Source organism: Pristiophorus japonicus, chromosome 17 (assembly GCF_044704955.1).
Source record: "Pristiophorus japonicus isolate sPriJap1 chromosome 17, sPriJap1.hap1, whole genome shotgun sequence".
Taxonomy (NCBI): domain Eukaryota; kingdom Metazoa; phylum Chordata; class Chondrichthyes; family Pristiophoridae; genus Pristiophorus; species Pristiophorus japonicus.
Window position 1 is genome coordinate 128,085,343 of NC_091993.1, and position 12,330 is coordinate 128,097,672.

General features: G+C 50.2%; 1 protein-coding gene and 1 pseudogene across 2 annotated transcripts in view; both read right to left on the reverse strand.

Annotated features, from left to right (window-relative positions):
• LOC139228097 (serine/threonine-protein kinase TBK1-like) overlaps positions 1–12,330 on the reverse strand; it is a 74,748-nt gene that overhangs the window by 17,657 nt on the left and 44,761 nt on the right. For both annotated transcript variants that reach the window (XM_070859281.1, XM_070859280.1), the window contains exons 16-18: positions 11,520–11,559; positions 9,014–9,115; positions 6,578–6,674 (exon numbers count right to left, since the gene is read on the reverse strand). In XM_070859281.1, coding sequence (XP_070715382.1) covers positions 6,578–6,674; positions 9,014–9,115; positions 11,520–11,559 — 239 coding nt within the window. The remainder of the gene's footprint in view (positions 1–6,577; positions 6,675–9,013; positions 9,116–11,519; positions 11,560–12,330) is intronic.
• On the reverse strand, positions 768–917 carry LOC139228361 (U2 spliceosomal RNA; annotated as a pseudogene).

The window sequence follows — 12,330 nt, forward strand, 5'->3', positions numbered from 1 at the left end:
TAAACTATGCCCACCAGTGACTTTTTCCCTTACTATCTCTAATCTCCACCCACAATGATTCAACATTTTGTTCATTAGAGCCAATATCGTCTCTCACAACTGCCCTGATATCATCCTTTATTAACAGAGCTACCCCACCTCCTTTCCCTCTTGTCTATCCTTCCGAATTGTCAGATACCCCTGTATGTTTAATTCCCAGTCTTGGCCACCCTGCAACCATGTTTCTGTAATGGCCACCAAATCATACCCATTTGTAATGATTTGTGCCATCAACTCATTTACTTTGTTTCGAATGCTGCATGCGTTTTATTACTAGTTTTTAAACCATGATTTTTAGTTTTGACCCCTCCTGCAGCCCCTTTATATTCAAACATATTGTCCCTTCCTATCACCTTGTGGTTTACACTTACCCCAGTGCTACTCTGCTCTGTTGCCTCCTGCCTTTTGCATTCTTTCTTGTGGTTCTGTTCATCTGAGCTCTCACCCACTCTGAACTAGCTCAGAGCCCTCTCCTGGGTTCCCATCCCCCTGCCAAGCTAGTTTAAAGCCCTCCCAACCGTACTATCAAAACCAACCGCGAGAACATTGGTCCCGTCTCTGTTGAGGTGTAACCTGTCCGACTTGTACAGGTCCCACCTACCCCAGAAGCGGTCCTAATTTTTTTTATTTTTTTAAATTTTTTATATCCAATTTCGTTCCAGATCAACTCTAACGCCAAAGATCACTTTGCGCCAATGTGTTTGATCTTAGGCCAAAAGGCCGAGAGGCGAAGTTGCACCGTTCCTGGAAATATTGCAATACCAGGTCGGTGCATGGACTGGACGGGGCATGCCCCTGATCCAGCTCCCTGTCCAAAAATCAATTCAATAACATGTCCCCATACACCAAACTGATAAGAACAGATACCAGGAAACTAAAGCCCTCCCTCCTACACCAATGCCCCAGCCACGTATTTATCCGAATAGCCTTCCTATTTCTACCCTCACTAATACGTGGCACTGGCAGTAATCCCGAGATTACCACCTTTGAGGTCCTTGCTTTCAATCTTACTCCTAGCTCCCTAAACTCAGCTTTCAGGACTTCACCCCTCTTTCTACCTATGTCGTTGGTATCAATGTGGACCACAACCATTTGCTGTTCCCCTTCCCTCCCCAGAATGCCCTGCAGTCGCTCAGTGACATCATTGACCCTTGCACCAGGGAGGCAACACACCATCCTGATGTCACTTTTGTTGCCGCAGAAGCGCCTATCTGCTCCCCTAACTATTTAATCTCCTATCACTATAGCCCTTCTCGTCTTCTTCTCCGCCCCCCCCCCCCCCCCGTGCAGCTGAGCCACCCACAGTGCTGTGGACTTGGCCCTGGCTGCAATCCCCAGAGGCATCACCGCCCTCGCCAGTAGTCAGAATAGAGTACCGGTTGGAGAGCAGGATAGCCTCAGGGGACTCCTGCACTCCCTGCCTCGCCATACACTTGTGTGCGACGGTCACCCATTCCCTATCCTCCTGTACCCTTTTAATCTGTGGGGTGACCAACGCCTGAAACGAGCTATCCACGTACCTCTCGTTCTCTCGGTACAGAGGGTGTGGAATTCCTAAAATGCATTCAGGAAACCGAAGATGTTTTACAAATACATTAATTACAAGAGGATAACTAGAGAAAGAGTGGGGCCTATTGGAGACTATAACGGAAATCTGTGTGTGGAGGCAGAAGATGTGAGTATGATTCTTAATGAATACTTTTCACAAAAGAGAGGGACGATGTGGACTTTGCAATGAGGGAGAAGGAGTGTGAAATATTAGACAAGATAAACATAGTAAGAGAGGAAGTATTAAGGGGCTTAGCAGCTTTGAAAGTGGATAAATCCCCCAGGCCCGGATGAAATGTATCCCAGGCTGTTAAGAGAAGCAAAAGAGGAAATAGCAGAGGCTCTGACCATCATTTTCCAATCCTCTCTGGCTACATGTGTGCTGCCAGAGGACTGGAGGTCTGCTAATGTTGTACATTTGGTTAAAAAGTGATAGACCGAGAAATTACAGGCCAGTCAGCCTAACCTCGGTGGTGGGAACATTATTGGAAAAAATCTTGAGGGACAGGATAAATCTTTATTTGGAAAGACATGGATTAATCAGGGACAGTCAGCATGGATTTGTCAAGGGAAGGTCGTGTCTGATTAACTTGATTGAATTTTAAGAGGAAGTAACCAGGAGTAACCAGTGGATTTTAGCAAAGCTTTTGATCAGGCCCCACATGGCAGACTGGTCACGAAAGTAATATCCAATAGGATCCAGGGCAAAGTGGCAAGTTGGATCCAAAATTGGCTCAGAGGCAGGAAACAAAGGGTAATGGTTGATGGGTGTTTTTATGACTGGAAGGCTGTTTCCAGTGGGGTTCCACAGGGCTCAGTGCTGGGTCCCTTGCTTTTTGTGGTATATATCAATGACTGGGACTAAAATGTTGGGGGTATGATTAAGAGGTTTGCAGAGGACACTAAAATCGGCCGTGTGGTTGATAACAAAGAAGAAAGCTGTAGACTGCAGGAAGATATCGATGTACTGGTCAGGTGGGCAGAACAGTGGCAAATGGAATTCAATCCGGACAAGTGTGAGGTAATGCATTTGGGGAGGGCTAACAAGGCAAGGGAATACACATTAAATGGTAGGACACTGAGCAGTGTAGAGGGACAGAGGGACCTTGGAGTACAGGTCCACAGATCCCTGAAGGTAGCAGGCCAGGTGGATAAGGTGGTTAAGAAGGCATTCGGAATACTTGCCTTTATTAGCCGAGGCATAGAATACAAGAGCAGGGAGGTTATGCTTGAACTATATAAAACACTGGTTAAGCCACAGCTGTAGTACTGTGTGCAGTTCTGGTCACCACATTACAGGAAAGATGTGTTTGCACTGAAAAGGGTGCAGAGGAGATTTACAATAATGTTGCATGGACTGGAGAATTTTGGCTGAGGAAAGATTGGATATGCTGGGTCTGTTTTCCTTGGAACAGAGGAGGCTGAGGGGAGACCTGATTGAGGTGTACAAAATTATGAGGGGCCTGGATAGAGTGGATAGGAAGGATCTGTTTCCTTTAGCAGAGGGGTCAACAACCAGGGGGCATAGAGCTAAAGTAATTGGGGGAGGTTTAGAGGGGATTTGAGGGGAAATTTTTTCACCCAGAGGGTGGTGGGGGTCTGGAACTCACTGCCTGAAAGGGTGGTAGAGGCAGAAACCCTCACCACATTTAAAAAGTACTTGGATGTGCACTTGAAACGCTGTAATCTACAGGGCTACGGACCGAGAGCGGGAAAGTGGGATTAGGCTGGGTAGCTCTTGATCGACCGGCGCGGACACGATGGGCCGAATGGCCTCCTTATGTGCCGTAAATTTCTATGATTCTATATCCTTCTAATTCCTTTCTCCCTCGTGTGTTTATCCAGCTTCCCCTTAAATACATCGATACTATTCGCCTCAACCCCTCCCTGTGGCAGCGAGTTCCACATTCTCACCACTCTCTGCAATTGATGCATGCAATGGCGACGGCCACTCTGTCCACTCTGTCCTCTCCTCCTCCCACGGAGTGGACCTCTGGCCATCTCAATGCCTGCCCTCAGCCAGGAGCGAATACCTGGCAGAGGGAATACCTGGGAGAGGGAAGCATTTCCTTAAATCTCTCACCCCCACTCTCCAGGACTCGGATCTCTCTCCATCTCACCAAAGGGCGCTGTTCAGCGCCAAGCTTATGGCTCGCACCCTGCCGTAGGTAACCAGGCCCATACCGTAGAGCCTGGTCTCCAGTCATCTTGGACCCCCTTGCCATTGGACCGAGACCGTGCTCTGCCAAGCCCGTGTGGTGGCTGCTGTGCAACGGCCACCTCACGTTAAAAGAATCCACGCACAGGCATCTTCCACCCTTCAAAATGAAGTTCAGGACCTGGAACGTTAGGACCCTCATGGACAACCCCAACAGCGACAGACCGGAACGCTGCACCGCCATCGTTGCCCGGGAACTCAGACGCTTTGAAGTAGACATCGCTGCCCTAAGCGAGACCCGGCGGGCAGGGGAAGGCCAGCTCAAGGAACAAGGTGGAGGTTACACCTTTTTCTGGAAATGGAGTTGGCTTCGCCATCAAGAATGAACTGGTGGGCTGCCTCAGCGACTCTCCCTGCGGTTTAAGCGAATGCCTCATGACTCTCCGGCTCATCCTATCCCGGAACCAGTGCGCCACAGTTATCAGCGCATATGTCCCAACACTTGACGCAACAGATGAGGCCAAAGAGGAATTCCACTCCAGCCTCAAACAATCCCTGTCCCGAGTCCCTACGGACGATAAACTGATCCTCCTCGGTATCTTCAATGCCAGAGTCGGTAAGGACACAGACTTGGGGATCTGGGAAAACCTGGCCACATTTGGAAGCAAGATTCCATTTTGTTTTGAAGGAAAGAGAGGGGCATTATTCTCAGCCTGCCACTCAGAATAGTTCAAATTCCACTGAAGCAAAAAATACATCAGGAGATTTACGGAAAATAAATATATGAAACGCTCTGGGTGAGGTTGCCAACTTAGGGGACGTATTCCTGGAGGTGTCATCACATGGACCTGCGGCCTCTCCCAGTCAAACAGCCTTTTTCTACCTCCGATACTTTGATCACTTTAAACGTAAAAGAAATTTAAAAAAAAAACAATTTTAATTTTAAAAGGTCCCTATGATTCGTCTCCCGGGTTTTGCTCCCAGCAGTATCCCGGAGATCCACCTTTCATTTCTGGAATCCAGGGCAGGTAACTTCACACCTGAATAAAATATTACAAAGGCGCTCAATGCCCTTATGTCACCACCTCTTTGCAGTTCTGATGCCTGCACAATGTTCTTTTATTTCAAACAAAGAAGTGATTTTATTAATTTACTCTCGAACACGATCAGGCGGCAGTAATGTTTCTCGGCTACCCCAGCACGCCTTACTATAGAACTGCTGTAACCGAGGGCTTTATAATAACAGACCATTTGTGAACTTCCTGAGAAAAATCTGAACCTTGATGTTAAAAAATATTTAAGAACGTAAGAACATCAGAAATAGGAGCAGGAGTCGGCCATTCGGCCCCTCGAGCCTGCTCCGCCATTTAATAAGATCATGGCTGATCTTCCACCTCAACTCCACTTTCCTGCACTATCCCCATATCCCTCGATTCCCTTAATATCCAAAAATCTATCGATCTCGCTCTTCAATATACTCAACGACTGAGCCTCCACAGCCCTCTGGGGAGAGAATTCCAAAGATTCACCACCCTCTGAGTGAAGAAGTTTCTCCTCATCTCAGTCATAAATGGCCGAGCCCTTATCCTGAGACTGTGACCCCTGGTTCTCGACTCCCCAGCCCCGGGGAAACACCCTCCCTGCATCTACCCTGTCAAGCCCTGTAAGAATTTTGTATGTTTCAATGAGATCACCTCTTATTCTTCTAAATGCTAGGGTAAGCATTCTAATCATTCTTTCATTAAAAAAAAAACAACCTTAACTCGGCCCCATTTAGGACCTGGAGCTCTGGTAACCTCACAGCTCCACAGAAAGGGGCGATTTATTTGTGTTATGTGGGAATTATGGCTGTGCCTCTGAGGCAGATATTTTGACGTTGAACAGCTCACTGTTTAAATTCATATTTAATGTTTGCTCGACTCCAAATAAACACACGACCGATCCAATGATAATTCTGGTTTTGCTATGAAATTCCAATCGGCCCAAACCACTTCCCATTCCATTCCTGCAGCACAGAAAGGTCCGATCCAAGTATAACATTTTGTCTTCTGATGATCAACCTCTCTCCCCTCCAAACGCTCGTTGTAACCTTTCCCGTCTCTCTCCCGCTGTTTTATAGGACATTTGTACGCTGACGTTTCCTCGCTCACTGCTGTTACACTGTCCCGATCATCCACCTTTTAAAAAATGTATTAGTTCCCGGGATGTGGGCGTCGCTGGCAAGGCCGGCATTTATTGCCCATCCCTAACTGCCCCTGGAGAAGGTGGTGGTGAGCCGCCTTCTTGAACCGCTGCAGTCCGTGTGGTGAAGGTGTTCACACAGTGCTGACTTTGTCGTAGTGGTTTGGTACAACTGAGTGTCACGCTGGGCCATTTCAGAGTCGCAGTTAAGAGTCAAACATATTGCTGGAGTCACATATAGGCTGCTTTCCTCTCGTACAAGGCATTAGACCTCCCTGCATGTTCACTGCACAGAAATGAAGACGTACCCCACATTTCTCACTCACTATTTTCCGGAACCTATGGAATTCCACCTCTCGCAGTTTACCCCGCCTCCTGTCCACTGCCTCCAACCAATCAACCATCGCCTTGGCCCAGAGGAACTAACTCAGCACAGACCAGGCATTTGAAGAGAAACTTTCTAGTTTGTTGGAGTCAGCATCACACTGCTCATCATCGAAGGAGTAAATACTGTAAACCACTAGAAGTTAAGATAAGGTTTTATCTGTAAAAAGCTTTAATTTTCCTGCAGAAAGACGCCCCGCCTTCAGACAAGACGACCCTTTAAACCATCATTACGATCGGTGTATTCAATGGGATCGGGAAACGTACCTTATTCAAATGAGCTTCGTAGTTCTCCAGATCCTGGCCGAGGTTCACACACTGACTGTTGAGGGGTCTCAACTGTTGCCTGATGTCACAGGCTGTCCTGCAAAATGTGGGTGTAATTACAATCCAATCTAGACGTTGGTTCACAAACCCTCGTTATCCATCTCACCTCCTTTATTTTTTAAATGACAGGTTCTGGGACTAGACTGGGAGCCAATCCCTGCCACACAGTACTGCAGTGGTTCTATTACAGGACTAATTATCCTGAGAATGTGTTTCACCACCCTCTGAGTGAAGAAATTCTCCTCATCTCTGTCCTAAATGGCCGACCCCTTATCCTGAGACTGTGACCCCTGGTTCTCGACGCCCCAGCCCGGGGGAAACATCCTCCCTGCATCTTACCTTAGCCGGGGCAGCGAGAGAATTTCTACAATTGGCCTCAGCACCCATGGGCCAGGGAGGGGAAGCTGAGCTCAGGCGCCGTCTCCGATTGGTCGCCCAATGACTTGAAGATGTGTGGACATTAGGCGCAAGTTTCGCTACACTGCTCCACCAATGTGTAGTCCGCTCACGTACTGTTCAGGCTGTCTGCTTGGACAAGGGGCCAGAAGCCACCCAGCACCCATGAAACTGGAGCCAGCACTCTCAGGGGAGATGGGGAGAGTAAGGATAGCTGGAGTGACCCGTTCTGTCTCTGCATTGATTTTAAAATTCTCATCCTTGTTTTCAAATCCCTCCATGGCCTTGCCCCTCCCTATCTCAGTAATCTCCTCCAGCCCCACAAACCCCCGAGATCTCTGCACTCCTCTAGTTCTGGCCTCTTGAGCATCCCTGATTTCCATTGCCCCACCATCGGTGGCTGGGCCTTCTGCTGCCTGGGCCCCAAGCTCTGGAACTCCCTTCCGAAACCTCTCCATCTCTCGCTCTCCTCCTTTAAGATGCTGCTTAAAACCTACCTCTTTGACCAAGCTTTTGGTCACCTGTCCTAATTTCTCCTTATGTGACTCGGTCTCAAATTTTATCTGATAATTGCTCCTGTGAGGCGCCTTGGGATATTTTACTTTATCAAAGGCGCTATATAAATACAAACTGTTGTTGTTCATCAGTAATGCTCCACAGTCACACCGCCCAGTGTCTTCCCAGTGATGGGATATTCTGGCCTCCTGAAGCTGCAGAAAAGCAACCTCCTGCTCATGGGCTTTTCAGAATGGATGAAGATGTCTAAGCTTGCTTGGAACATTGGAGGGATACAGTGGGCTGTGAATGCTCTTAAACATAAATGATCAGGAACAGACTGCACCAGTTGGACACTTATCCAGACCAGATCCAGCCTCTGCCCCAAACAGCCTCTGGTCACCTCGATTGGCCATTAACTACCGACCGGCTCTGACATTATCCCCGAACCAGCCCTGAGTCACTAACCCTGAACCAACCCTTAGTCACTGATCCCAAACCAAGCCTTAGTGACTACAATAACAACTTGTATTTATATAGCACCTTTAATGTAGTGAAATGTCCCAAGGCGCTACACAGGAATATAATGAGATAGAAAAATGTTGACACTGAGCCTCATAAGTAGAAATTCGCGCAGGTGACCAAAAGTTTGGTCAAAAAGGTAGGTTTTAAGGAGCATCTTAAAGGAGGAGAACGAGGCGGAGAGGTTTAGGGAGGGAGTTCCAGAGCTTGGGGCCCAGGCAACAGAAAGCACGGCCACTAATGGTGGAGCGATTATAATCAGGGATGCTCAAGAGGGCAGAATTAGAGGAGCGCAGAGATCTCGGGGGGTTGTAGGGCTGGAGGAGATTACAGAGATAGGGAGGGGCGAGGCAATGGAGGGATTTGAAAATAAGGATGAGGATTTTGAAATCGAGGCGTTGCTTAACCGAGAGCCAATGTCGGTCGGGGGGTGATGGGTGAATGGGACTTGGTGCAAGTTAGGACACGGGCAGCCAAGTTTTGGATCACCTCTAGTTTACCAAATGCTCTCAGTTATACCCAACTGCTCCTCAGTCAGTTACATGAACCCTTGGCCACGTAATCCAACCAGCCCTTGACCAACTACCTCAACCAGCCCTTGGCCAACTACCCTAACCAGCCCTTGGCCAACTGCCCTAACCAGCCCTTGGCCAATGACCCTAACCAGCCCTTGGCCAACTGCCCTAACCAGCCCTTGGCCAACTACCCTAACCAGCCCTTGGCCAACTACCCTAACCAGCCCTTGGCCAACTGCCCTAACCAGCCCTTGGCCAACTACCCTAACCAGCCCTTGGCTAACTACCCTAACCAGCCCTTGGCCAACTACCTTAACCAGCCCTCAGACACTTATCCCAACTGGGCATTAATCATCTAGCTCTACAGGTCCTCCGTCGCCTGCCCCGACCGGACATCGACGCAAAGCAGTCCTCAGTTCCCACATGCTGGCCTATCTTGGTCACCTACCTCATCCAGTTTGTGGCGGAGACCAACAGCTTCTTGTATTTCTGCACACAATCCTCTCTGACCAAGGCCACTACCTTCTTCGCGTAAATTCCCATTTTGATCCTGGAACACCAAAGGAATACTGAGAATGCAAGATGTCCCATCCAAAGGCTGGACCATACAAACCCAGGTGAAGGTACAAAGTTCAGAGTTCGGGACACCAGCAAATTTGGGCAGCGCGGAAGACAAGTTGAGATACATGTGGAAAGTTTTACAATGACTCGGTTTTAGAAGATAAATGTTTGCAATCTTAAACACCTTATTTAATCTAAATTCATCTGTTTGTTCACTGTGGCAGCTCCCTACAAGGAGGGCAGATAAAGCAAGGCAGTAATGAACAACCATTTATAAATCACTGGTTAGGCCCCAGCTGGAGTATTGTGGCCAATTCTGGGCACCACACTTTAGGAAGGATGTCACGGCCTTGGAGAGGGTGCAGAGGAGATTGACCAGAATAGTCCCAGGGATGAGGGTCTTCAGTGACGTGGAGAGACTGGAGAAACTGGGGTTGTTCTCCTTGGAGCAGAGAAGGTTGAATAGAGGTGTTCAAAATCATGAGGGGTTTTGATAGAGTAAATCAGGAGAAACCGTTTCCAGGGGCAGGAGGGACACAGATTTAAGATCATTGGCAAAAGAACCCGAGGGGGAGATGGAGAATTAAAAAAACACTATTGTGATCGGGAACGCGCTGCCTGAAAGGGCGGTGGGAGCAGATTCAACCGTAACTTTCAAACAGGGAATTGGATAAATACTTGAAAAGGAAAAATGTGCCGGGCTGTGGGGAAAGAGCGGGGGGGGGAGTGGGACTGATCGGATCGCTCTGTCACAGAGCCGGCACAGGCTCGATGGGCCGAGTGGCCTCCCTGAAGTGACCGTTTGGCAGTGCCACCATGCCACCGGCTTGGAAGATTGGCACGGTTACCGCGGGTTACCTTGGGCTTCAGCAAGAGAAAGGAGGAGCTGCAATGCACCCAGCACCCCACTGCATCTCTCACAAACGTCCCAAAGCACCTGACCACTGTGAGAAGTGCCGTAATGTGTTGTCGGCAGATTTGGCAGTGACTTTACACACAGCAAGATCCCACAAACAGCAATGCGATGGATGACCAGTTTATCTACTTTTAAATGGTTAGTTTAGGGAAAAATGCCATTCCAATAATTCTATCAGATCATCAATGTGCAAATGAACCATCAGAATAAACTCTGTTTAGTGTCCCATCCGAAGAATGGCACCTCCGACAGTGCAGCGCTCCCTCAGTACTGCCCCTCCGACAGTGCAGCGCTCCCTCAGTACAACCCCCCCGACAGTGCAGCGCTCCCTCAGTACTGCCCCTCCGACACTGCAGCGCTCCCTCAGTACTGCCCCTCCGACAGTGCTGCACTCTCTCAGTACAACCCCCCCGACAGTGCAGCACTCCCTCAGTACTGCCCCTTCGACAGTGCGGCACTCCCTCAGTACAACCCCCCCGACAGTGCAGCACTCCCTCAGTACTGCCCCTTCGACAGTGCAGCGCTCCCTCAGTACAACCCCTCCGACAGAGCAGTACTCCCTCAGTACTGCCCCTCCGACAGTGCGGTGCTCCCTCAGGACTGCCCCTCCGACAGTGCGGCACTCCCTCAGTACTGCCCCTCCGACAGTGCGGCGCTCCCTCAGTACTGCCCCTCCGACAGTGCTGCGCTCCCTCAGTACTGCCCCTCCGACAGTGCGGCGCTCCCTCAGTACTGCCCCTCCGACAGTGCGGCACTCCCTCAGTACTGCCCCTCCGACAGTGCGGCGTTCCCTCAGTACTGCCCCTCCGACAGTGCGGCGCTCCCTCAGTACTGCCCCTCCGACAGTGCGGCGCTCCCTCAGGACTGCCCCTCCGACAGTGCGGCACTCCCTCAGTACTGCCCCTCCGACAGTGCGCCGTTCCCTCAGTACTGCCCCTCCGACAGTGCGGCGCTCCCTCAGTACTGCCCCTCCGACAGTGCGGCTCTCCCTCAGTACTGCCCCTCCGACAGTGCGAAGCTCCCTCAGTACTGCCCCTCCGACAGTGCGGCACTCCCTCAGTACTGCCCCCCCGACAGTGCGGCACTCCCTCAGTACTGCCCCTCCGACAGTGCGGCGCTCCCTCAGTACTGCCCCTCCGACAGTGCGGCGCTCCCTCAGGACTGCCCCTCCGACAGTGCGAAGCTCCCTCAGTACTGCACTGGGAGTGTCAGCCTAAATGATGTGCTCAAGTCCTGGAGTGGGACTCGAACCCCCGACCTTCTGACTCAGATGCAGGAGTGCTGCCCACTGCACCAAGCTTACACTTTTAAACTGACATGGGACACATTATAAAATCATAGAATAGAATCACAGAACGGGTTACAGTACAGAAGGAGGCCATTCGGCCCGTCGAGCCCGTGCCGGCTCTCTGCAAGAGCCCCTCAGCCAGTCCCACTCCCCCGCCCTTTCCCCGTAGCCCTGTTAAAACAAACTTACTTCTCAAATTTATGGATTTGCTCGTCATTGTACTGAAGTTCTGAAAAACAAATATTGGAAGATTAGGCCACTGCAATCTTTCCCGCTTAATGCAAGCAGAGCCCAATTCTAATTTGTAGCGTCATTAAACCGGCTGCCACTGCCATCATCCTTTGACTCCCAGCTGGCAGGGCGCATTTTTCTTTTTATTATTCCTTGGGATGTGGGCGTCGTTAGCAAGACTGTGGGGTGCAGGGAACCCCACAGTGCTGTTAGGGAGGGAGTTCCAGGATTGTGACCCAGCGACGATGAAGGAACGGCCGATATATTTCCCAGTCAGGATGGTGTGTGACTGGGAGGGGAACGGGGAGGTGGTGGTGTTCCCATGCACCTGCTGCCCTTGACCTTCCAGGTGGTAGAGGTCGTGGGTTTGGGAGGTGCTGCTGAAGAAGCCTTGGCGAGTTGCTGCAGTGCATCTTGTAGATGGTACACACTGCAGCCACGGTGCGCCGGTGGTGGAGGGAGTGAATGTTGAAGGTGGTGGATGGGGAGCCGATCAAGTGGCTGCTTTGTCCTGGATGGTGTTGAGCTTCTTGAGTGTTGTTGGAGCTGCACTCATCCAGGCAAGTGGAGAGTGTTCCATCACACTCCTGACTTGTGTCTTGTAGATGATGGAAAGGCTTTGGGGAGTCAGGAGGTGAGACACTCGCCGCAGAATACCCAGCCTCTGACCTGCTCTTGTAGCCACAGTATTTATGTGTGGGGGTTGGGTGAAAACCAAGTTCAGGTTTGGCATTAGGCCCCGCTCCCCTCCCGCACTATCTAATAGGCC